This window comes from Gallinula chloropus (assembly GCF_964237585.1).
Source record: "Gallinula chloropus genome assembly, chromosome: Z".
NCBI classification, from domain to species: Eukaryota; Metazoa; Chordata; class Aves; order Gruiformes; family Rallidae; genus Gallinula; species Gallinula chloropus.
In genome coordinates, this window is record NC_140089.1 from 8,336,607 (window position 1) to 8,363,754 (window position 27,148).

The 27,148-nt window shown below is 40.2% G+C and overlaps 1 protein-coding gene across 27 annotated transcripts in view; it reads left to right on the plus strand.

Moving 5' to 3' along the window:
- Nucleotides 1–27,148, plus strand: part of SSBP2 (single stranded DNA binding protein 2) — a gene marked incomplete at both ends in the record, with an annotated part of 189,938 nt that overhangs the window by 107,855 nt on the left and 54,935 nt on the right. For 20 of the 27 annotated variants that reach the window (XM_084278810.1, XM_084278803.1, XM_084278819.1 and 17 more), the window contains one exon: nucleotides 26,884–26,973. The exons of the other annotated variants lie outside the window; for them this stretch is intronic. In XM_084278810.1, the coding sequence (XP_084134936.1) occupies nucleotides 26,884–26,973 (90 nt within the window). The remainder of the gene's footprint in view (nucleotides 1–26,883; nucleotides 26,974–27,148) is intronic. 27 annotated transcript variants of the gene reach the window in all.

A 27,148-nucleotide genomic window follows, 5' to 3' on the forward strand; every position in this document is an offset into this window, starting at 1 on the left:
GTTGTTGAGAGTTGTGTGATTTTGGTTCCTTTCTATTTTTTTTTTTTTTATTTGATCACAGGAGATGTGAATTGCAGACACGCTTTTAATAATGCTTGTTCAAGTGGAAAAAAATACCTTTGAGACTTAATAGATTCTGTCATTGATTTTTGTACTTGTTCCCATACAGCCATTAGCACAGCACCTAAGCTGTGAGATGTTTGTTATAGCTAATGTTCCAGCTTCCCGTGAGACCCTCATTTTAGTTATTTATCTGGGAGTCATGTGCCTTCACATACTTCTGCAAGCTTCGAGGAGTAAGGGTAGTAGCTGGTAATTAAAAGTTTGCTTTTAAAATAATCTAAAAATAATATAATATTTTCTGGCTTTAGGACGTGCTTTACATAACATCATATTCATACCTGTTCAGTTCAGGACTTAAGCACGTCTTTAAATTAAACTACTGAATTAAACTTATTTATGAGGAAAAGACACTATTGATGATGTAATGATCTTGGGCAAGCTTATGCTTGTCATTATCTTCTGTATTTTATACCCCCAGGGAATCCTTCCTATCCTCCTCTCTTTCGAATTGGTTGAGAACTTTGTATTTCATCTTACCTTCAAGATTATGTGAACTTCATACCTCCACGATATTTTCCTGCGAAGTTTTTTTATTCACCACCTGCTTTCTTTCTTCTGTGTTTAGGTCTTCATAGCACATCATAACATTGTTGAACCGGAACTGTGCTTGATAGGATTCTTCTTAAAAATGGATGGTTTAGTGTTTGATTTTCCAACCAAGCTGTTGTCTTTTGGTGAACTATTTAGAACTTTTTTCTTCTTTTTTTTTTTTTAAGCAATGCCACAGTGAGCACTAGCCAACACCTTGCATCTGCAGCATTAGGCATGCTTGGTAGGTGTTTCTGGGGTACATTCATTGCTTATCCAGCTAAGAAGTGGTCAGAAGTGGCAGGTAGATTGACTTAGACCAGGCTAGATTTATCTAATTACGGTTAACCCATGTCACTTCACGATTCTATCAGTCTGATTAGAATGGCTGTCATAGGATGGGCAAATTCAGAATATCTGCAAACTTTGAAAAATTAGGGTAGAGATTTACTCAATCCTGTTCTTTTCTGCCATTTAATAACATAAACGAGATGGCTCTACAGCCATGCACATATCGTACTTGGAATGCTGAGTATTGATGTATGCATAGCTTCCAAAATGACAGGTAACTTTAAACACACACTGTACTGCCTTATTGCTTTGCTTTAAGCAAAAGTGTACAGAGAAAAAAAAAAAAACAGTTCTGCTTAAAGGGCCAGGTCCTTCCTGGTCATTGAAATATCCAGCTTTTATTTTGAGTCCTGGACACCTTGGTCATCTTCAGAGTTTGAAGTGAGTGAAGTTCCGGTGAATTCCTTTGACAAAAGAAATGCTAAAACATCAGACTCTTTAGGAAGCAACACAGAAATAATCTTATCAGACAAACGGCCCCAGCTCTGTTTTTGAGCTTGGATTCAGGCTTGTGAGCTGGACAGCCAGCCCTGGAATGTGTTTGTGATGCCAACAAGCATACTTTCCACTCATGAATCTGTTTGATATTTCTACTCAAAGTTTGGTGAAAAATCATCTCTTCAAAACTCTTTCTTGAATGGTACTTGTTACCCAAGGAACCTCTTTACTGCTTCTTTTAGCACATTGACCACACTTCTTACTTTTCTGCATAAGACCACAGCCATTCATATAGCATATAGTGAGTTAATTTTTTTAAGTGATACAACATGATTGAAGATACCTTTGAAGCTAGCAGGGAGTCATTGTGCACTGCTTAATTCATTACAGTGTGTCTATTGTAATTTGAATGCTGGTCACAAGATTTTGCTAATTGAGGTGAGTTAATATAGATGGACACAATTTGAAATACAGGAAATTCCATAAAAAAACCCCACCCTGTTTTATTGTGGTGGTAGTCATGCACTAGAAGAGGTTCTCCAGAGAGACTGTGGACCCTCCATTCTTGGAGACAGTAAAATTCTGCCTTGACCCAGTCCTACTGTGGTCACTACTTCTGTCCACAAAGGGATTAGTCTTGGACTCTTTAAGAACCCAGCCTCTTAAGAGTGTTGTGGAGGTTTGTGCAATTACAATAGTCATTGTGCTCTGGCCATATACCCTGTGTAGCTAGTTCCTTCTGCCCTCTGTTTGAGGTAGTGATAATTGCTTTGAGATGCTTTGTCCTGTGGATTATCTGCCTGTATGTGTGTTTCATCCTGATTTGCTCTTACGGAAATCAGTAAAAACTAAGCATGACTGAAGTGCTGACTGCATCACTGAAGCAGGCTAAATAGCAAGGTGTTCATGTATTCTTTGGTAGATCTCAGTTGCATTGCACATTAGTTGATGGCTTCTCCCAGAAGAAGAGAAAGGGTATCTGTTGTGGTGATCAGCCAGAGCTCAGTTTTGGTAAAATCCTATTTGGTCTGTCTTTTCATCACGATCCTTGAAATTTATCCCTTAATCCTCTCAAATGAGGTGACTTCCAAGTTTCTTGAACAAAAATCTGGAGAAGCCACCATGGGATATGCAGTGTCGTTAAAGCTCATGAAGACCTTCATGTCCTCATTGATTCTGCAGAGAGAACCCTTAAGGGTTGATGGTGCTCAAAGCAAGGAACAGCCGCAGCTGTCAGCCTGTCCAACTGAAGGTACCTTTCATGGTCTAAAGATACATGGTACAGCAATTTTATTCTTTCCATGAACAAAGACTTCAAGCAAATGTCTTTGAAATAAATACAATCTTTAAAGCTCTCTTGAAACCCTGGAGCCTGTTGTGAAAGGAAATCTCTCTGAACTTGCTACAAGACCCACCACAGGCAAGAACTACTGCTTAGGGGCCTGTGAACGTCTGTCACAGACAGATTAACATTTGTTAAAACTAGAAGAAAAGTTATGCCAAGATATGAAACTGCTGAACCGAAAATGTTTTTCTAAGACAATGTATGGAGTTGTTCCTTGAACCTTTCTAAAATTACCTCTAAAGCCCTTATTTTTTTCCCTGACTTCAGTGAAAGTAAGTAACTGGGAGGACTGGTTGTTCTCTGTTGCCAGTTTTGTCTGCACAGAACCTGCGACCTCAGTAACTAAGTGACTTGTAAGTCAGAAATTAAATAATTTTAGAGTAAGAAGTTCCTTTTCCAATATAACTTAATTTTGAATGAAAATTACTTAAATCCCATTAAGTGAAATCCACCTGGCAGCGATGTAAGCATTGTGGATGACCATTAAGTACATTCTCTTCCTTCAAATGCTGGGAAGATTTGACTTTACAGCTTGTTCCATTTCTTTGGAAGAACTTTATCTTAAGGTGGCTCCCTCCCTCCCCCCTGCTTTTTTACCAAGCAGTACAAAAATTCCAGCCGTTTGTATTCATGTATTAATATTTATATACATTGTGCATTTGCTCTACCTCTCTCCTCCTGTGTCAGCTACCAATACGGTAATAATGGGGCTTTTGTTTTTCTCCCCACTTAATAAAATAAAATTGTTTCTGTCCTGTCTGTGATCCCTAACATTTTTTTGTAAGAGATGTAAATGATGTCCCACCCTTAATGCTTCCTTTCCTGCCACCGAGGGAAGAGGAAGGAGTTGACAGTTTACACACAAGGCCTCTGCAGTCCCCAGAGAAGTTATATCCTGCTTGGTCTAGATTTTTTTGCAAGTACAGACTGCTGATTTATATTAAGATACCGCTCATTGTTATTACTACACCAAAGAAACCATTATTTATTTAAATACATAATGGAAGTGCGAGGTTGAAACCGTTGGAAAACATGCAATTACAAGGTGGCCTTGCAGGGAAGTTTGGCTTACTGTTTTTTGAAAATATTGTCAAGAAAGGCTTTAATATCACTTTGATGGTAGGGTTGTTGGGGTGGGGCAGGGGTTATGCTTTTGAGAGATTTTTTTAAATCTTAGATAGCCATTGCTCTAAAGCTGCAATAGCCATTACTGTTATGTGCCACTGCCTCATGCTATTGTAATGGAGTTAGCTGCGAAACAACCCTGCAAAACCAGCCTATATTCATTTTAAATATTAGGATTTTCTGTTCCAGTTGTGTTACTTTAAAGTCATAACTGCAGTGGTTAAGCTCAATTTGTCTCAAACTTTTCTGGATTGTTAGATGTCTTAGTTCTAGAAATTCAGTTCAAAAGGTTTTTGCTGTACCATATGAATCTGCAACAGTGATTTAGTGCTACATAAATGTGCTGCTTATGCCTCATAAAGCTACACAAGACGTGGGTCTCCCCTTGAGGTGGTGTAAGAAGTATGAGGGCAGAAGGAACATCACTTTAAGTAAGGGTTAAAAGTGTATTTTGAAGCTCTGATGAAGTCATTGTGCATTCTTTTCCATCTTCTGAAGTAAAACCAGTGCATTCAGAAATTCAGAAACTCAATACTGCCAGCTCTGGAGTTCAAAATATACAATGGGAATGAAACATTACTATCTTTAGGCTTGGTGTGGGAGGCATTCTTTGAATATTCACATTTTAATTTCAAAGATGTTGAATACCTTAAAGATAAACAGGTTTCTGTGCCCAGCACTTTCGATATCTACAGGTGAAAATAAGCTTGCTCTTCATATGGATATTAAGTGATAGTATAATAGGCCAAAAATCTTAACCGAATTCAAATGGATTTTGAGGCAGTTCTGATTTTTATTAGCATACTGGAACAATTTTCTCAACAAAAAGCATGACAGGGCATGTGAAATGAATGATAATATATGGGTATGAGAGTAATTACTACTTCATCACTTCATTATTAGGAAGTCCTTTCTTTCCAGGGAGAAGAAAAAGAAAAAAAGAACCCCAAAACAACAGAATAAAGCTCTCTTGCTATCTTTGGTTCTCATATTTTAAAAGACTTAGAATTTTTCTGTATCTAGCAAGCAGACTTTACATCTGGGCCCTAGAGTTGATGTTTCCTCTCCATAGCAGAGAACTCAGTGTAGAGCATTTCAGACTAAGGCTAACAGGCTCAGAGCATCACCTGCAGGGAAGGTGGAGAGCTGTTCCCTGGAGAATACACCAATTTTAAATTGCCTGTGGTACTTACATATCTTTATAATCATGGGATGCTCTTTAGTATCCTGACAAAAAGACCAAACAAAAACCAAAACAACCCCCCCAAAACAACTCCCCCCCCAAAACCAAAACCAAACCAAAAAGAGAAACTGATTTATTAATGTAGTAATTGAATTATTTAACATCACGTTTATTGGCTTTTAAATGAAGAAAAAATGGTGACTGAGTGGTGGGGTAATGATTTTGGGGTTTGTGTGGTTTAGATTTTTGTTTTGCTTCACTACAACCGATAAGAAAAATTGTGTGAAAACGTTCTACATGTTTGCAGTTTGTGCTGATATTAGGACAATATGCTGGTGCCTGAAACCACAGATGCAGAGGCTCTGTTGTGAAAGAAGCTGCAAACTGTTAGATGTTTGGCAGGTGATTAATGACGAGCTTCGTTAGGAGTGTGAAAAAAACACGCTCAGACAGATACATTTGTGCTTAAAGTTGGAGTATTTTATGTTTTCTGTGCTGCAAACATAAAAAGGCCATCAGTTTGGGGGGGGGGGGGAGAAAATTTGCAATTTTTGGTTAATTCATGGTTAGTCCTTTGCAGTGTTACTGTGCTTTTCTGTGGCATTAACAAGTGCTGAAATTTAACTGTTCACCAACACCTAATTCTGGGAGAGTAAGAGATGTGAAAAGTTTTGTGCATGCACGTGCTTTTTGTTTATCATAGAATAATGGAATCATAGAATGGTCTGGATTAGAGGAGACCCCAAGAACCATAGAGTTCCAACCCCCCTGCCACAGGCAGGGCCACCAACCTCCAGGCCTGGATCTACACAAGGCTGCCCAGGGCCCCATCCAGCCTGGCCTTGAACACCTCCAGGGACGGGCCATCCACCGCCTCTCTGGGCAGCCTGTTCCAGCACCTCAACACTCTCTCTGTAAAGAACTTCCCCCTAATATCTAATCTAAACTTTCCCTCCTTTAGCTTTGGTCCCTTTTAGCTTTTGTTTTGCTGGGAATGATTTGTTGATCATTTCTGTTCACAGCGCAGTGTCTGAAGGCACTCTGGTCTGCAGGGCTCCAGCTTAGGTAGGGATGTTGCAAACCCCAAGCCTAGTTAGATCTGACCAGTAGTGTTGGCCCCAGTCCAGCTTGTCTTCCTACTTTGTGGATTTCATCAATATACTTTAAACTGGTTTTATTCAATTTTATTCTTCAGTTATTCCATTTTATTCCTCAGTAATTTAAACTCGTTTCGTTGTTCAAAACACTGTTCAGATATGTTCAGAGTTGTAGCCAAAGGCTGCTAGTTTTGGCTGGAAATAATAGCTGTACTTTTTGAATGGGTGAACAAATTGGAAAGGATTTATTTCTTTTTTTAAGTATTGTACATTAACATCACTAATACACTGTTTATCTGTAATGAGTAGCAAAGGAATGTAATCAAAATAGATTAAATGACACATTTTTGTTGTCTTAAACATGGTGTAGAGACTCATGTGATTTCTCTTTAAAAAACAAGATCCTGTAATTAAATCTTGAGACTCAACAGGCACTGTGTCATGTTGGCGTATTGCCGTGTCTTAATTTCCTTGGAAGACAAAAAGCCGAGTGTTTCAGCTACTGGTGAAATGTTAAGATCCCAGCATGAAACACACTCTAAAATGTCTTAGTGTGATTATGAAATGGCCCTATTTTATAATATAAGTACAATAAAATAATGCATGTATTGTAACACGAGAAGAAGGATGTGTAAAATTAAAATCATGTAAGCTAAGCTCTTAATTATTTTGTTTTCTACATTTTAGGTGTTGTTTGAAATTAAGACTAAGTAAATGGCATGTAAAATAATTCTGAGCCAGTGTTTAGATACAGAAGAAGTTAACGAATACAAATACTGGAGAAGCTATGGCAAGCAGTTGCTAACTCCTCATAAAAATCTAAGATTTTGGATTTTTTTTCTGATGAGAACTATGTGCTGCTGTGAGTATGGCCCCACAGTGTGCCAGGAGGGGCAATTTTATTCCCCACTCTTTTTTTTTTTCCAGTGAGAGTTAAACTCCAAAATTTGATCAGTTTTTTTTAGCATCATATTAAATCCGAGCAACTAAATTAAAGCAGAAGAAGTAAAAGGAGTAGTGGATCAAGAAACTGAGAAGAACACAGAGGTGGCAAAGAAACAGACACTTTATTGAAGAGAAAAGAAAAAGAAGTGAGAATAGAATAAGCCAAAGCAGGAAAAAGTAAAGGATTTTGCAGGTACCGTCTTCAAAATTTCGGGGGGAAGGGTGAGAAATAGGTGAAAAAACAAGGTGCTCTTGTACATTGGCCCTACCCAAGAGGCCATTGTGGTTGCCATGAAATGCCCTATGGCCTGTGGGCACTGATCCTGGAAACATGCCCATAGCTTGCACTGGTGGTCCTGCTGAGGTAGCCAGAAAAGCCCAACTCACACTGAACAGCTGTAAACTAGTGTACTTAACGTGTTTGTGATCAAACCATTGGGGAAGAGCGGCCTCTACAGGGAAGGCTCAATCCTAGGAAGGCTTTAAGAGGTGGAAAATTCTGTATTTAATTCGCTTCAGATGATGAGCATGTCCAGGGAAGGGCAGCCAGGCTGCTGAAGGGGTTGGAGGGCAAACCATATGAGAAGCAGCTGAGGGAGCTGGGGCTCCAGAGAAGAAGAGGATGAGGAGAGACCTTATCAGTGCCTACAACTACCTGAAATGAGGTTGTAAAGAGATGGGTGTTGGTCACTTTACCTGTAAGGGACAGGAGATGGGACAAGGGAGAATGGGCTCAAGTTGCATCAAGGGAGGTTCAGGCTGGACATTAGGAAAAAGTTCTTCACTGAAAGGGTTGTTGGGCACTGGAACAGGCTGCCCAGGGAGGGGGTTGAGTCACAGACCCTGGATATATTTAAAAGACAGGCAGACGAGATGCTCAGGGGTATGGTTTAATAGAGGACATGTACAGGTGTTGATGATCTCAAAGGTCTTTTCCAACCTAGTGATTCTGTAATTTTCTGTAGAATCACCTCTTAAATTGCTTACAGCGAACACCAAAACACACCAAGCATGAATTAAAGTCACTACAGTCCAAAATACATCATACAAGTTAGCTACATGGAAAACTTGATGATTTCAACTCAAGTGTTAATATAATTTCTTTACTGTGGATCAACACAAAAATATTTACATTTTGTTGACTGAAGAAGTTACTGCATTTTGTAAAAGCTGAATAATGCTGTATGTTAATAACACAGAAGGGTCAGTCACTGAGCCTCCATAAATTTGGTGTTTGGTATTTTGTTTGTATTTCAGGTTTTGGCTACTTCCCAGATTGGGAAATCCCCCAGTCTAAAGAACATCCAAAATCTACAAAACAGACCAAACAATAAAAGCCTGGATTTGGGGGTTTATTAAGCAGCCCAAAATTCAAAGCAATAAAAGAAACGAATAGGGTAACTTGTAAATTAGTGCATGGAAAACACTCCTTACAAGGAGTTGTTCTATCGCCTTGGCATATTGTCCCAGAGGAAGTGATGAAAGCATCACTGCTTTTGAGCCATTTAAAAGCAAAATGGACAAAGCCCTCTGGAACAAACATTATAAGGCAGCGTAATGGTGGTGGTGCATTAGAGAAGCCGAGCCGGTATTCTTTCTCCGTCCAGAAACTGTATGTACCTTTAATCATACAGCAGGCTCAGCTTCTGGTTACTTACGTACCACCATTCTTTATATTAATGTGCTTCTCCTTTATTCAGGAAGTGTCTAATGGCGCTTGGGGGAGGGGAAACTCATTAGCTTCCTTCCTGAGTAATATAATTTTTATTTCCTGTTGTAACAGTGGCCTCAGCCAAGAGCAACAGTCTAAAAAGTGCAGGGGGGAGGGTTGCCTGTGTGAAACATTTTCGTCTCTGAAGTGAAATGTTGGTTACAAGATGATTTTGGAGACCAAGGAGCTGGGTTTTACAGGGGTATTTTGAACTAGCTGTCCTGTGTTGCAGTTTTCTCGTTCTTTAATTACGAGGTTGGGGGTGGCTCAGAGCTGTGCTACACAGACCTTCCCCACCATCGGTCCTACACTGCCTTGCCATCTTCCACTCTCCTTTGACCTCCGAAGGCCACCCAAAATAAACCTCCCAGGCTCCAGGTGCTGTTTCTGCAGCTGCTGATGGGTCGGGGAGCATTGCTATCAGTTCCTTGTGCCAGGGTCTGCACAACATCATCGCTCCCGGAGGGGAGGATGCTCTGCGGCAGCTGAAGAAGAGTACCTCAAATTTAGGGCTTTGAATACACCCCAAGTGTGCACACATGTACATCTTCCTATTCATGTGCCAGCTATGGCACAACTTAAATGTGAAAATCTGAAACAGCTTACCCTTGGCTCTGGTAATTCTCTCCTGGCACCATCTCATGGCAAAACTGTGAGATAGGTTTGTTTGGGTTTTTTAAAATTTTAAACCCCATCTTTCGCCCCCAAATAACCCACACAGTCAGAACTGAAGTACTTGATCGATATCACAGGAATAGGCACTGGTAGAGTTGAGGGTTGGTCAGAGTGAGATGGATTTAACAATGGTTTTACCTAATGAAGTAAAAATGTGAGGGTTTGGGGGTTTTTGTGGGTCTTTTTACAGTGCCTTATCAACTGTGCATGTATAGTTGTCATGCTAAAATTACACACTGCTCTATGCATAAAGGAGGATTTAAAAAAATAGCTGGAAGGCTATATAAGTTCATTGCTCTGGCTGATAAAAATTGACAGTGTTACCTCAGCCTGGGAAGTTAAATGCTTTGTCCAAGCTTCATATTGTATATATTTAAGCCCAGATTTTTGTCACCTCTTCTCACAATTACCATTGTGTTTTGGACTGCTGTTTGCTGTGGAAATTGTAAGTTATTTCATTCAGTCTAGCCATAGCTAAACGTTCACTGACCTGAAATAGTTGTGCTAAATGTCAGTCTCACTCTGTATAGTATCCACAGCAAAACCAGCATACAGTGCACCACAAAAACAAGTCAATACGGGAATAACACCAAGCTGGGGCCACTAAGAGAACAAAATAAACTTTTGGTTATTCTTCTGCCATGCAAATTTTGCACCTTTCTCTTGGATTTCGAGGCTGGAGTAGTAACATTTTAATTAGGTACCAGATGAAATATACCTGACAAGGGATTGTATATTCCTGGCACTTGAAAATTTATTATCTGTTATCTCTTGAATGTGCTTCTTTAGCAAGTTAGCAAAAATATCATAGAATCATAGAATGGTCTGTGTTGGAAGGGACCACAAGGATCACAGAGTTCCAACCACCCTGCCACAGGCAGGGCCACCAACCTCCAGGCCTGGATCTACACAAGGCTGCCCAGGGCCCATCCAACCTGTCGCTGAACACTTCCAGGGACAGGGACATCCACCACTTTTCTGGGCATCCTGTTCCAGCACCTCACCACTCCCTCTGTAAAGAACTTCCCCCTAATACCTAGTCTAAACCTTCCCTCCTTTAGCTTCAGTCCATTCTCCCTTGTCCTGCCATTATCTACCCTTTTAAAAAGCTGATTCCCCTCCTGTTTCTCTGCGCCCTTCAGGTACTGAAAGGCTGCAATGAGGTTCCCCACAGCCTTCTCTTCTCCAGGCTGAACAAGCCCAGCTCCCCCAGCCTCTCTTTGTAAGGGAGGTGCTCCAGCCCTCTCATCATCTTCATGGCCCGCCTCCTGAACCCTCTCCAACAGTTCCACATCTTTCTTGTATTGTGGGCCCCAGATCTGGACACAGGACTCCAGATGGGGCCTCACGAGGGCAGAGTAGAGAGGGACAATCACCTCCCTGTCCCTGCTGGCCACCCCTCTGCTGATGGAGCCCAGGATACCATTGGCCCTACGAGCTGCAAGAGCACACTGCTGGGTCATGTGAAGTTTCTCATCCACCATGACACCCAGGTCCTTCTCAGCAGGGCTACTTTCAAGGGGCTTTTCTCCCGGTCTGTAAATATGTCTGGGATTCCTCCAGCCGACCCCCCTCCCCCCCAACTCCCCTGCGCAAAAAAAATCCCACGTTGTGGGTTTTTTTGTCCACCTCATCTGTTCTGACAGCAATTAGTCTCCATTGATAGTTGTTATGATACCTCATTGATGGTATGAAGGGACTAAGAGTGATGGGAGTAAGAAAAATACTTGTAACAGAACAGAATTTGTTGTTCACAAAAGATGGGGAGTGTTTTCTGCACATTATGGGTGGTTTGGAGAATGAAGGTGATGGTGTTGTTACCTACTTTAAAGAGATAGCAAATTGAGTGGTTAGAAAGTAAGCAGAGCAGCATTTATTGTATATAAGTTTGATTAGCAGAATGTTCATGAGAACAGTAATCACGGGGAATGAGAAAATTTACTCTTTTCTAGAAAAGTTACTGTAAGCACAAGTGTCCACAGTTTGAGCTCCCAAAGCACTTCATGAAGCAAAGGCACAGTGCTGAACCGCATTGTTGAGGAGTGATGCTCCCAAGGAACATTAAACGTGGTAGTTGTTCATTTCACACAAACCTTGGGGCATGAAGGACACCAAGTATGCTGATTAGCAGATCTAAGCTTTGCTGAAGTAATTTGCATAACCATCCCAGGCATCTGCATCCTTTTCCTGTCATAGATTCCTGGACTGGTTTGGGTTGGAAAGGACCTCAAAGTCCATATAGTTCCAACCCCCTGCCATGGGCAGGGACACCCTACACTAGCCCAGGCTGCCCAAAACGCCATCCAACCTGGCACTTTCATCAGTCCTTACTATGTTGAGGGTCCTGGGTAGATGAAGCAGTTAAATGAAGTACTACTTAACTAGCCACTAACTCTGTTTTGTCAGCTTTTGTACGGGTTTCCCTCCCGTGGGACCCCCTGCCTGCAGAAACCTGTTTTTTTTTCCAAAACAGGCTGAAGTCCCTGGAGAGGAAAAACCTCAAGATGTTTCTAGGGATTCAAAAGCTTTGAAGTGGAAGCTAAGAAGAAGAAACAACGGGATAGATGAACTCTTAGTTCCGTGTCTTGCCTCTCGCTCTGAGGAAGTCCCAATAAATGCCGTGTTTCCCTCGTTCTGTTAACAAAACACCACACAGATGTAGAAAGCCTGTATCTGGCAGCTCAGCCATCGCCTTTTACAAGTGGGTCTTATTTTTGTCAAGACTTCCCCCCCACCTCTGTTTAAGATTGAAGGAAGAAGAATGTCAGTTCTCCGCTGCGTACTGATGTGAATCTTATCAGCGGATAGCGAGAGCTGTATAATTTCCCATCAGAAGTCTGTATCGCCACTGCCAGCTTCCCCAACATAATATAGGCTATTTACCTGATAGTAGGGGACGCTGCTGGAGTGCTGGTTTTCTTGAGCAATTTGTAGCTTTTATTATCCCCCAGTAGAACAGCACTTGGGACAGGCAGCTCTCTGTAATTAACCAGCCTGGCTGAGAAATTGCTGGGTTCTCTCTATCAGAGAGATGACAAGAAGTGTCATAGAAGGATGCACTGGAGTCAGGATGGAGAGGGAAAATTGTCGTTGTTTAGCAAGGTGAGAAGGCTTCAATTTTAAATGTTTAGATTTTTTTTTCTGTTAGTTTAGGCTTCACCTATTTTTTTTAGTCTTACTTTCTCTTGATAACAGACTCTATATTACCTAGTTCTTAAAATGCTGTGGTTTAAACTGCGCTTAAACTAACCTCTAACAGTATTACGGAGAGGAGATCAGCTAAAGTGGATCTATCTGCGCTTGTCTTCCTGAAAGCCTCTCTAGGCTAGCTGAGAGGAGGGCCCCAGCTTTTTATGTATAGTGAAACATGGATTACTGTAACCATGAAGTATTACATTTATCTCTAGTCTTTTAGACTTGAGATACTGTCCTGACAGACTTGCACACTGTCCTGAAGCAAAGGTGACCGTGACGGTTAGGTTTTTGCTCAAATGCATTGTTTGGGAGTTTGGGAAAATGTGCTTGCTTTTTTTTTTTTTTGATCGGTGTTGTGTGATCTATTCATATAAATAATGTTTTTCATACCTGATTTACTTTATATGGTTCCTTCCCCACAGTATCTGCATCTTCAGTGAACATATATATGTACTCGAAATTCACATTTAAAGCCAAACTGTATCTATATGCAATTTCTGCATGTATAAATATTTATTACAGGCAAGGCTGGGTAATACCATTTTATTTGTGGCAGGACCATAACTGTTTCCTGCTGCTTATAGTTCTGGCAGTTTGTGAAGGGAGTTTTTCATACCAGATTCCTGGTTTTAGCAGATTTTTTTCTTTTGTTCCCATGGAGTGCATGGTGAAGCAGAAGCTTTAGCTGGCTTAAAAGAGCTGGATTTCTTCCCTCTTGCTCCCTGTGTAACATATGCATTTAAAAACACACTATCAGTATTGGCATTTTGCATGCAGGTGACCCGGCAGTGCACAGAAGGACAGGACCAGCCCGGTGAGATAACTGGTCGTGTTAAGAGGAGGGTGTGTGTGAATCAGCATCCCTCCAGGAAAAGGAGGTGCCTGGGCTCCACTCCCACGTCCGGGGCTTGCTAGCAGCACGGTGGAACTGCTGTGCCAGTGTTCGTGTGGGCACTGCTAAAAAAGGTTAATACTAATAAAGTAAGCAAGAGAGTAAGATTTTTAAAGTGCATTGAAGAGCTGTAGGAGCTAGTTAACCCTAAAAGACTCAAGCTCTCATTAACACTGCCATGGATTTTCACACCACAGGGTATAAAATAATTGGTTCCCTGAGGAGAAGCAACCTGAGACAACCACTTGGGTTTTACCTGCTTTGCAGTGTGACCTGGGGACCCAACAAGTTTACCCATGGCTGAAGCCAGTGCTTTTCCCAGAATGGCTGTTTGTTCCTGGCTTAAGTCCTTAGCAAGCCGTGGGGTGCATGCCAGGCACTCACAGGGTTTGTTTTCTCGTGTGTATATAATTTCCAAAGAAAGGGGAAGGTTTAAGGCTTTTTTTATCTTCAGTAACCTATTTGTGTTTAAGGACGCTGCTGTTTTGTGTGGCTCCTTTGGTGGGGCGGCAGAGGAACTGCTGGGTTTCAAATGCCATTTATTAGGGTTTTTTTTGGTATGGGCATTTTGTGGAGGTTTCATCTACCCATATCCTAAATTTAAGTAAAAGTCTCAAGTATAGTACATCAGACCACCATTCCAGATGGAAAGTTGTTAGAGATACAGGCAGAATATTTCAGATACTGAAGCATCTAGGAGAACATCTAAAAAGCCTTAGACAGGCAGATCCTTAGAGGACCAAATCCTCTGCTGTCATTTGAGTGTGGAGTCTTTCTTGAATTCTGGTAACCCATGGGCTAGCAGATTGGCCTTCTGTTACTGGGACATTACCCCAGATGAGTACTTCATAGCAAATAGTCACCAGCATGAAAATGTTAGGCCTTCATGAGCACAGTACTTAATTCTGTTTTAGCACTTAGAGGTGTTAACTCTGTGCTCAACAAGTTAAATGTATCCAAAGATAGACACTCAGATGTGAGAAAAAAAAATAGATATTTAACAGGCTAGCTTTCCGTGAGTTTTAACTTTATCGTATTTTTCTTCAAATTGGCAATGTTTTTCTCAGTCTTGAATATTAAAAATTAAACATTGTAGCTATTCTTGAGAACCCAAGCTACAGACCTATCTCAAAAATCTCATCTAGTGGACTTCTATTTCGTTACAAGCTCTGCGTGCCATGCATCGTGTGCAACATTTCAGCTAATCTAAAAATGCCTGAATATGTAGAGGGTTTTCAGAAAGGTGAGCGTCAGTCTTGGTAAGGCTGGTCTGACTGCATGTCCTTTGCAGATGATGGGAGGAGGCATTCTTCAGAGGATGCCTGAGAGTGTCTTTCCCTTTGTGGTGGCTGCAGAGGGAGCCTGAGGAGACGAGCCTCGCTGGACTAGTTAGTTTTGCATGGTAGGGAGGTATTCATTAAGGCTTTTTCAGCGTTACTTGGAGATTGGGATATTCCAGCGTGTGTCTTTAATTGTCAGATGCTTGTTACTTTCCTGAAAACTGTGGCCCTGTGCTGACATTTCTGCTTGTGGAATTAACTTCAGGTAGTTTAGGGAACCACTTAACTCTTAATGAAAACAGAGAAATCAAATATAATAATTATAATAATAATAAAAATAACAACATCAACAATAATAATAATGACAATAATAATAAACAGTGTTGTGGTTTTTTAATTACAGTCTCTCAGTGTCTTAAAACGAACATATAGTTGTTACAGAATTAAGTATTTATTATTTAGCACCTGTATATGCAAGATATACCACTGATTTTAAAGTACTGAAATTCAGGGTAGAGATGATAAAGTATGTATTCTGTTACATAGCACTATTGCAGTCAAGAGCAGAGCTAATGTTCAAAAAGTCCAAATGTTTTGTCTATGAAAATTTGCTGTCAGTATTACAGTAACTGTGAAGTCACATGTTTTCATGTTTTAAGCAGGAGTAGTAACATTTACAGCACAGCCTTGGAAAGACAGACGCGTATCTGTACTTCATACTTTAGTAATGGTTATTAAGGATTGCTTTAATGACATGAAGATCCAGGCAAGTACACCCAAATGTATCATTTCTTGAACAGAGGAGAAGTTTCATCGTGATGTAAAATCTGCATCTCGGCTTCTTCTGAAATAGCATTCAGCTTTCTGTGCATATGCTTTCTTTTCCAGCCAGCTACATATGGAGACAAAAATCCATTTTAGGTATAGAATTACTGAGTTTTCTTTGATTTTTTTTCTGAAGGTGTGCACATATTGCCAAGATTGCTGAATCACTCCCAGGTGACCTAAGGATAACCCCAAACCAGTCTACTTTGCATTTCATAATCAAAATTCAGTCTTTCAACTCACAGCACATTTGCTCATTTGTTTCATGACTTGGAGAAGACTGAGAGATGCAGGGAGACTTTAATTTTAACATTAATAATGGCAATATTCGTAAAATAGGAGAGCACTTGACTGCTGCATGGAATGCAGTGGTGTGAAAACCAGAGCATAATACTACAGTAATCTTAAAATCTTTGGAAAACTGGTTTAACAGTTAGGTTAGTTCAATTATCTGAAGGCTGTGTGCCAGCCATCTTCATTACCAGAGAAAGTTAGGACATAAGTCTTGTCATATGAGCCTGGAAAGCACAACTGTACCAACTGCAAATTCTCTGTAGCGCATCAGCAGAACAATGAACGTGTTTGGAGCAGGAAGAAAAGAAGCACTGCTTTGTGCAGTATGTCATGCCTCAAGCACGGTGGCAGACTAAAGGCAGTATTCCTACCAATTGTCTTTGACACGATCCAAGAGGATGCTGTATGATCAGTCGCCATTTAAAATTATTTGGAATAGTGATTTCAGGAGCTACCCATATTTAACTGTGTGTAGTGATGTTGGAGCACTATATGGGGTTTTTTCAATCCTGTTGTCACGACCTCAGCACCTGTTGAGGAGACACCGAGAAAAGACCATAGGTGTAGTTGTGTATTTCGTCGGTTTCTAATGTGTAAGCAGTACTTCAGTCTGATAAGACAAGACTTAAAAAATTCAGTGAGGTACACATAATGTGTCACGACCATTTACCCTTCCCTCTGATCAATTTCCTGCTGACTCCTGTCTAGAAGTGAGGCATCTCCGCACATCTTCATTTCGTTTCCGGGTGATGAGGAAGGCAGCGGGTTAAACCCTGTGGTCTGCGATGTCAGTTACTCAACAGAGATGTGATCTGGAGGTGCAGCTGGGGAAAAAAAAAAAAACAGTGCATTGAGTATTTTGTGGTTGTTAAGCTAGCAGACCGAAGCAGTCTTGGTCTCCAGGGAATCTGGAGGAGGGGTGTAAGTGTCACTTCAGGAAAGAAGTCATTTCATTGAAATATCGCTGCAACTCAGCTTCAAGCTGCAACAACGGTGTTTTGTGTCCTCAAGTGCCTTTAACTTGTCAGCCACATGGTTATTACTGATGAATCTGATAATGCTGTCGGGTTTTATCAGAAGTGTAGCATAACTCAGCTGGCCGGCCTGTGGTGTTCCGATTTGTGCATAAGTATGTATTATAAATAACAGGGCTTGGAATTAACCTGAATTGAACGCCCTTAATTTCATACCAAATGGCCTGAAAACTTTATTTGAAATACTACCCTTATTTTTTTTTTTGCGTCTTCATAGAGAAACAGGAAAACACAAACATTCACCATTTAAGGACAGTCCTGTTCAGTTTTGGGAAAGAGTGGACAGAAAGTTGGTGCCGTAATTCCATATTCAAATTATTTTTACACTTTTTTTTTTTCTCTTAATACCTACACATAGTGGTGATTTCAGTTAACTTACTGAAGAAGAAAGGTTCATTTAAAATGAACTTTTCTCTATAACTCTAGTGTAGAGACATCTTTGTCTGGAAATTGTGTTCTAGATAATCCAAGAAACAGCAGCTAAGAGACAGGACTGAAGTGATGTCTTTGTACAAGCATTTGTGATCCCTTCATTTGCTGATAACAAAGCTTTCCTTAAAAATCGCTTGTTACCTGTAACAGTATATACTTCTACACTAATACCTGGTTTTCAGTTCTATAATACAGTTTAACTCTCCCCCCTAAGTAGAATGAAAACCCCAGATTGGGCACTGGGATACAGTAAAGCACATTGCTATTGTACTTCATACATGGGAACCTTGGTTTACAATGAAGTTAGGATTATTTCATGGGAAGAGAAGAATGGATGGAGTCCCGGAGCATCTTGTCCTCATCGCTGCTCTTCTCTAAGTGAACAGTATTGCTGACACAAATCAAACAATTTTTCCGCCACCAAAAAAGAAATATAAATTATTAAATATTACTTTTTTTCCCTCTGGTAACAGACATACAATTTTATATAATTCAACAGAGTTATTTTTATATGACATTATAGACTGTTTATCACTCATCCTAATAAAGTATAAGGTGGAGTGATCAGAAATACAATGCCAGACTCCAGATCAAACTGTAAGGGGGTCGATTGTGAGGAGTTAGGAGAAATAGCAATATGACCTTGTACAATTGCACTTCTCAGACTACACTTTCATATTAATGCATTTTTATTACAGAATTGAAATTAAGCATTTTAGACAACTGTTTTATCAGTGGATTTACACCAATCAGACCTTGTGATCCAGATCTTTCAAATAGACAGTGTGATGAGGATACCTTTTTGGGGGAAGCCTTTAAACTTGTTGTGAATAAACCAGTCTACAGCTTCTGTTTCTTTTCTGTACAACTGAGCACTCAAAGGCTCTACAGAAGGAGTAAGTGCCAGTCAGTTTCAAAAAACCCTTTTGTTCACAGTGGTGAGTAGCTTTATGTTGTATCTTGGTGAAAATTAGGTGGTTTCTAGTGGTTAAATCAATGTAGTGCCTCTTAATATTTCTTTTCTGATGTGCAGTAGGTGAAAAATAATGAAGCACTTATTACAATAACTAGCTAGTGGCTTAGAAATACCAGAGAAGTTGCAAGTTGAAGTGTTTACAGTGGAAATTTGCTGATCTGGCAGCTGTATTTGCTACAGAATGCCTGTAAATTTGAGGATTTACCAGAAGAAATTTGAAGATGACCAGAAATGGTAATATGGTAAATGGTAAATATGGTCAGGATTATCCATCACTTGTCTTTAAAAGGGGGAAAAAAATAAATTAAAAATTCCTTAATTACCACCCCTAAATTAATTAACTTTAAAAACTAATACTAAATATTTACCCTTCCTCCCCAGGAAAATAAAAAAAAGAGAAGCAACATGTTTTTGAAGTGTTCTTCTATAGAAAACAATATAGTTTTATCTAAAATACTCAGCAAAATGTGATAGGACATAATACACAATTTTGCATGTCTTCATCTTCAGTTAGTTTCTCTTCTGTTTGCAGTAAGCTGAAGAAGGCATGCAATAATGTGAATTAGAAGGTATTTTGTAAGATAACAACAAGTAAAGTGGTAATAAGTTGTTGGCTTTTTGGTGCACTGTACGTATCCATGCCTTTATGGAAAGCAGCAGAATGTTGTGCTTAACTTAAGAAAAATGCTGGGAAAAGGAGGGTATGAGAAAGTGACAAAAACAGACAGTTGGCTTTTGGATTATTTTTCTCTTACAATTGCGCTTTTGGTGCATCAGGGACTGGTCACAGCTAAACACGATGGCCCCAGTGTCATCTGTTTCTGTGTTTATTTACAGTTCTCTTAATTGGCATCGCTGGATGTGATGAATGAAGCAATAATGATTTGGAAAGACATTTGACTTTCATATGAACTTACTCGTACATTCATCTCAGAGCTATCAACTGACTAGCAGAGTCTTATTTGTGCTTAGCATCAGTGTGAGCTTTCAGCACGGGTTTCAAGGAGATATCTACCAAAATTTAAACATTTTTCTGCTTTTCCTGCCAACAGCATGCTGCTGTCATCAGTGTTTCAAACTTGGTACCAATGGTGGTTGTATTTTCCCTGCACAGTCCCTCACATCTACCCTTACACATTTACTGTTCAGTTTGTGTGAATTACCTGGGCGTTCATGTCATGCAAACGTACACAAAACTGACCTGAAGATGCTGAATATTTCTGCTCTTGTTTGGAGTCAACTGATTGTATTAACACTCTGCATGACAGAGTATCTTTGTCTGGCTACTGCGTGTTTTGGCTGCATATATCATTCTGTGATTCTGCGACTGAATATATGAAAACGTGATCTTAATGCTCATACCATAACTTTAAAAAGACATCAAAATTCATAGAAAGCTCAGTAATTTTAAAATAAAATAATTGTTGGTTTATTTATTACAGGATCAAAGTGATCCTTAACCCCATGTTCAGTGCCAGTTGTATATATTTCAGTACTTGAACTTGAGGAGTATATACATCTCTGTCATGTTAAGGGTTAGATAAAATGTAAGATGATACTGCATGTATAATATGGGAATTTCTCAAATTGCTCTTTAGATTTCTTAGGAAAATAACACTTTAGATGAAACAGCCTATTTTAGAAAAATTCATTCAGCTAAACTGTGTTGGACATTGTTTGCAATAGTTAGAGTACACTGACAGGTTTTTTTCTGATTATCACCTAAAATCAGATAGGAAATTTTGGAATAATCAGAAAAGCTTTCAGTTGTGTCATTAAAGTAACCAGAGTCTTAGCATTAAGCTGTATGAGAAGTAGGAGTTCCTTCACTACTGAGAACTCCCAGCAAGTGCTGCCCAGGCTCTGGACTCCTGAGATCTGATGCAAATACAAAGTTTGTTGGGTGGTTTTGGTTGTTTTTCTTTCTCTTGACATTGAGCCCAGAAGAACAGTGCATACAACATGAGGTTGCAATAATTTTCAGCCAGTTCGGCAGTAGTTTCTGCTCAGAGTGTTCAGCTTGTAGGACCCGCGAGGGCAGGAAGGTTGGAAGTTTATCCTTCCAGAATGCTCTCAGACACAATTCTACTAAATATCTTTACTAGTGTGAGAATTTTTAAATGATCACAGTGAAGTTGCTGATTCAGTTTAATGTGTTCACCCTGAGCTGCTCTAACTGCTGCATTCACAGTGCATCATCGCCCTCACCATGCATCGGGGCACATGGCAGAAATCTGCAAGCCTTGTAGGGAGGCGTCACAACGGCCCTCCAAAGGGCACCCTGCTTTACCCAAACACTGGGGGATACAAGCTGTCTTGCAGAGGCACTGTCAGCCTGAGGATTACCCATGGGAGCATCAACAACTGCTTCCACCACACCAATATATAGAAGAGTGACAATAAAGAGTTCTCAGACACACCTCGCTTTTGTGTGCTATGTGATGGGAGATGCTGGGGAGGATGGGAAAGCATGAGTTTCACCTACTGTGCAATAGTGAGAACATACATCTTTAAAAGGGAAAATCAACTTTATAGCTGTTTCAGACTCTCCCTATAGAAATAGTTTGTTTTCAAGAGAGAGACTCAAGCTAGCACAGTTGACAGCATTGGCAGGTATCTGTGCCTTACTAGATCTAGCTCCAGACTGTCTTCCAAATTAGTTATTAATGCAGCTCCTTCCTCATCCTGCTGCTATTGCTGTGCTCTCGAAGTCTTCCTCTTTGATGTCAGTTTTAACATCACTAAATCCTAAGACAGTGATTTAAACTTGCCTGCGTTGTGGATGCTGGTGCTAGTAGTTACAGTATCATCTAGAGACCTTCATCTTTACCTTCTCTTTTCCCAGAGTTCAGGCTAGACTTCTACTTGCATGGTCTTCACAGCACACTAGTAATATGGTCATGTGTTGCCACCAAAAACAAGGATGCTATTAGCCCTGTGTAAGCCAGAGGCGGGATGGGTTGGCTTGATGCTTGATGCAGCTGAAGAAATGGGTACCCCCCCACTTCTCATAATTCAGCAAGACCTAGGACCATCAGCTGATGTAGAGGAAGATGGTGTAGAAGGCTTAGATGATGAGGGATTAGAGTGGCCATAGATTTGTCAAGTCGATTTCATTATTCACCATCAAAATAATAGACTTCTAAAAGGTTGGAAATCTTTTTGTCGAAAAATTTAGTCCCATGTGCTAAACTTCTTACTTTGGATAAAAATAAGGATGTCTTACTCTAAGCAAAATTATATGCTCCAATGAATGAATAAGCTCAATGAGAATTTTTGTAGATAAAGTTACCTCAAGACTCTTTGTAAAATTACTTGATTGCAGTTGGAATTCTTCTGTGAGCTTCTGTCATAAACAGTTTCTAGTGTTGAAGACAAAAATCTCTGGATTTTTATATTGCAGGTACTACTAATGAAAGAACTAACCTATTTAATTTTATTTTTTATTAACTTTATTGTTTCTTTATTGTAAAACCAGCCTAAACTATCACTATTTTATACCACCTATTTTTCCATTGTTGGGAGTAGCTTGGGTAGAGCAAATAATGTCCACAACAGCTTTCATTCAAATACATCATTCTGAGTAATGTATGTAAAGAGATACCATACTTTCAGTGTTTTAGCTATAAGATCAAATAGAGTTTTCCATTTTTGAGGAGGTGAGATACTCTACAAAAAGATTAACCATTTAATTTCTCCTACTTCATCTTTTTGTGAAAGTCAGGGAAAGCTAATTGTAAATATTTAATGTGTCAAAGTAGTGGATGTGTAAATGATGAACAATTTGTAATGCATGCAAAAAGAAGCCATGGTTTCCCATGGAACTGTAAGAAAAGAACATCATTGGGATAGAATAAGCAGGAATGTTTCAGTTACAGGTTTCTTTTCTGGTCTACCACCATGGCCAAGCAAACTTTTCATCATCCAGTCCTCCTTCCCACTCAGGAATACAGTGGAGAGATGGTTTTACACCGGTGTCTGTAAACTGCACAATGTAATCAAGGCTCTAATAATTAGGCAAATTAAAATCAACGTGTTGAGTACTTCTTGAAACGTTATGGTCCATGATCAAAAAACTGCCAACATTAGTAAATTATTGTAATTTTTATTAACAAGCCTGAATCAAAGAGCTGGATTCCTTCTACTTGAGACCTTTTTCTCCACAAATGACAAGAACAAAGATCGAGTAGATCAGTCTGAATCACTTGTGCAGTTACCTTCACAATACCTTGCTTTTCTTCCTCCTTCTTTGTCACAACTGATTCCTTCAGTATCCATACAACAGCACTGCTCAGATCTTTGGGCCATCCTCAGGGCAGCTCTCCAAAATGGAACTTCAATCCTCAAGCAGAAGGCTTTCTGACGAGGCTGTAGAAGCTCTCCAGTCTAATGTGTTGGATCCATCAGGCACCTTTCTATATTTTTTTCATCAACAAACTTGTACAAAACCCACTCCTCCTAAGAAGTGGCTGCTTTGGAGTCACATCCCCGTCACAGATATCAGTAGCACTTCTGAAAGTTCCATGTTCCATTGCATCTGTAGATGTGTGAGAAAGACTTGTGATCATTCCTTGCTATTTCTGTAGCTCAGCAGACAAAGAATCACCCTGTGTGCCCATTTTACCAGGCCTAGAGAGTTGTGTGCTGGTCCCTTAGGGCCAACCTGGGTTCCGCTGGTGTCAGTGCTAAGTCAGGTTCAAAAATAGGAAAAATGAAAACACCATCTCTTGAGACAATTACAAAAAGAATATCTTTAAGTATATTTCTTGTAAAGCCTTGGTGGGAGGTTTAATGGCTAGCACATAAATCCTAACAGATATAAATTTAATGCTTTTCTCCTTGTGTTTTTGAATAATATTTTTTTCCCGGTTTTTCTTTTTTTTACTTTTTTTTCACCTGTAAAGTGTGTTTTACCATTTTTCTTTTTAAAAATGATTATCAGAATGTGGGAAGCAGCATGAACTAACCAGGGGTGAATGCCTCTATCCCTGTAGGAGCACTGCACCCTGAAAAGTTGTTCCCTCTTTCTCTTACAAGCATCCTTTTGTAACCTGGGAGCTCTGGCAGAGGCCTCATTTGAGGACAGCATGGAAGACCCATGGAGTGCATTAAGGCAGTCTGGCATGCATTGATGGCTAGCATAGTTTAGTTTAAATAATGTGATTAGGAGAGCGGGAGCGTGGGATGTGAGGCTTCTGAAAATGATGTGTGTGCTGCTCAGACCTTCTTCTGAGGTGAAGTTAACAGGACTTGCCTGTCTGACTTCACACTGTTGAGATGTGTTTGCCCAGTGATTTATTGCAGTCTGTTCAAATGCTTTATTCGGTGGCGTTGACTCCACTGGACAGACTACACTGCTTCACACGTGGCCAGTAAAGGTGGACACAGCAGGAATTGGTATGCAAGGAGGGATGATATCGTAATAAAGCACATAATTATTAATGCCCCATTAATGGTCTACTCCCTCTTAGTCAGAGACTGCAGTGCAGGCTATTTTGGACAATTTAAGATAGTCAGGCATTTAACAAAATTGATTTTGTCCATCAGTGATGCTTCTGTGGTCGTTCTTCATCTAGAAAACTTGTATGTATGGGAGTAAGTTCTGACCTGCTTCATTCAAACTGTGTCTGCGCCTATCCATGGTTTTGTTGATGCTGTTACCCAATTCTCAGTTTAAACAGGTCTATATTTTTGGTTAAAAAGAAGCTGAAAACTTTCACTTCCCTTTGGAAATTCAGATAACATGGAAGTAATTAGTGGACATTCACAGAGAGGCTATGCAAAAGAAAGAAAGGGTAACAAAATTATTTTGTTCTTCAGAAGTTATTTCAAGGCTTTCATACCACTTGTTTAATTGCCCTTCTGTCTGGAATGCCAAGAGACAGTGACAGACCTGAGAGAAGTTCCTGAGACCTTAGAATCACAGAACGTTTGGGCTGAAAGGGACCTCAACGCCCATCTAGTTCCAGTCCCCCTGCATGGGGTAAGGGCACCCTCCTATAGCCCAGGCTGCCCAAAGCCCCATCCAACCTGGCCTTGAACCCTGCCAGGGATCCATGGGCAGCCACAGTTTCTTTGTGCAGCCTGCACCAGGGCCTCACCAGCAAAGAATATCTAACCTAAATCTACCCTCCTTCAGCTTCAGACCATTGTCTTTTGTCCTGACACTACAGTCTCTGTCAAACAGTCCCTTTCCAGCTTTCCTACCCCCTTCAGTTACTTGCAGGCTGCTGTAAAGTCACCCTGGAGCCTTCTCTTCTCCAGGCTGAACAAGTGCAATCCTTGTGCAGTTCACACAGGCCCACCTCTCAGGGTCAAAGTCCCTCTGGATGGCATCCTTTCCCTCCAGCATGTCAACCGCACCACTCAGCTTGGTGTCATGGGTGAACTTGCTGAGGGTGCGCTCAGTCTCACTGTCCATGATGCCAACAAAGGCAATAAGCAGTGCTGGTCCCTGTGGAATGCCACTTGTCACTGATCTCCTCTTTGACATTGACCAGAACATTTTGAGCACTGTCATTCAGCCAATTCCTTGTCTACTGAGTGGTCCACCCATGAAATCTGTCTCTCCAGTTTAGAGACACCCCTGTTACAAGCCTTCGGTAAGCAACACACCTTTCTAGAGGTGCACCAGCTCAGCAGGTAGCTACCCCAGTACTTCTCAGAAGAGAGTTCCCTACTGCTGTTGCCTGATGCTTTTTCTTAGTTGCTGTGGATTTTACCTGGGGACTAGACTGCCTTCCTCAGCTCTAGTATCCCTCCTGGTGTGCCAGGTCTTTCCACTTCAGACTGCAGACTGGTAAAGGGGTTCTGCAAGGGCTCCTCAGCCTTTAGGAGAAACACTCTTCTTCCTGCTAGTCCTTGCCACTGGAAGCTTCCATTCTTCTGTGTTATTGGCTTCCCTCCCATCCGTGTGTCCTGGTTGGAGGAGATTTTGGCTGTTGGCTGTGGAGCCACTGCAGACTGTGGCTAGCAATTACACAGCATTTCAACAACGATTATGCAGACCAGATCCTTGCATAAGTAAGACCATGCCTCACAGGTTTTTGTTTTTTTTTTTCCTAGTGAATCAAAGTATTGCACTCAGTTTTGAAGCCAGTACTTTGTGTAGTCTTTTGTATTTTAATGATATGTTCTAGACTTTTGTTTGGAAGGAACACACAGCTTAGATGCTAAATATGCTACTGCTAGTTTTTCAGAAATTTTCTTCTAAAGCACAACCTCAGCCATTGCAAAATCAGTGGTAATTAACTGGTTATTTCCTATCTGCTTGGTTTAAATAGGTCAGCCCGTCTTTGTTCCAGTTTTTGAATCTTTCCAGCATTATTCTTTAATTTCCTAGACAGTGTGCCAAACACCTGGAAATACAATTTCTAGTTCTGCATCTTTTGGTATCAAGTGTGAGAATACAATAGAGAGATAAGTTAATAAACATAAGCCATTCATATTCTGTAGGGCAGATATTGGCAGGTCATTAGTAAGCTGCAAGTGGCGCTCAGTGCATTGTGTGTGCCTGAGTACTTTGACAAAAGGTAGTAAGCCTTATAGGTGATTCAGCCTTATGAGCCCTAACAGGAACATACTGCAGGAAGGAAGACTTCTAGAAATTAAAAGTAATTGAGGTTCCAAAACATGACAACAATAACAGTTTGGCTTCCCTTTCTGTGAGATCTCCTGCTTCTAAATTGCTAGAAGCAATATTCTTTACTTGCTTATTCCAACTGAAGGATTTGCAAAGGTAACTAATTTCATCCTCTGATTCACTTCTTAGAAATCCCTTTTTTCTTTACCCTTCCAAAAACACAACCTGAATTCTTCTAATTTGCCATGGTGACTATTTTGGGGGTTGGTAAAATCATAAGCATTACTAGCAGAATCGTGAGCATTCCTCCCTGTACTGTTTGTCACTGAATCCTGTTTTTTGAAGCTTGATGTAGTTTTGAAAGAACATTACAGTCTGGTGAAATTATCTTTAAAGTGCTTGGAAATTGCTGTTAAAATGCATAAATTACTTTCTTTATGCTGTATGTATATCCTTGTGCATGTGTGAGGATGTTTATACAGATAACACAAGAAAAAGTTATATTCACATTTGTGTGTATATATATAGACACATTCAGATGCAATATTTTTAAAAATCTCATCAAGATTTATCTAATTGAAGCATATTTGTATATCCATGAAATCTCTAGCATCCTTCTCCTCAACATATATATATATAATTCTAACAAATCATTATGCTTGTATAAATGAAGACTGAACACTACAATTTTAATTTACTGTCAGATGAAACAATGACATGATGACATACCCAGAAGGTTACTTCCTGCATTTTGGTCAGGTTTTGGGGCTTTTATTTTTGGTTTGGGGTTTTTCGGGGGTTTAATGCCTACCATGCAATGACAAAGGTTTATTCTCCCTTTGTTCTTTTCAGAGTGCTGCAGCAGCTCCCAGTCCAGTGCTAGGAAACATTCCCCCAGGAGATGGCATGCCAGTAGGTCCTGTACCACCGGGTTTTTTTCAGGTATTCAGAAAAATTACGATTATAGGAATTTTAGAATAGAAAATCCTCCATGATACTGTTTACAAGTCTGTAGAAAAGGTCCTGTTCTAAACTATGTCTCACTATCTGGTGCAATACTTGAGAGCTCATTTTCTAATAAAAGCAAATAGGTGGAAGGGATCTCTCTGACTAATGA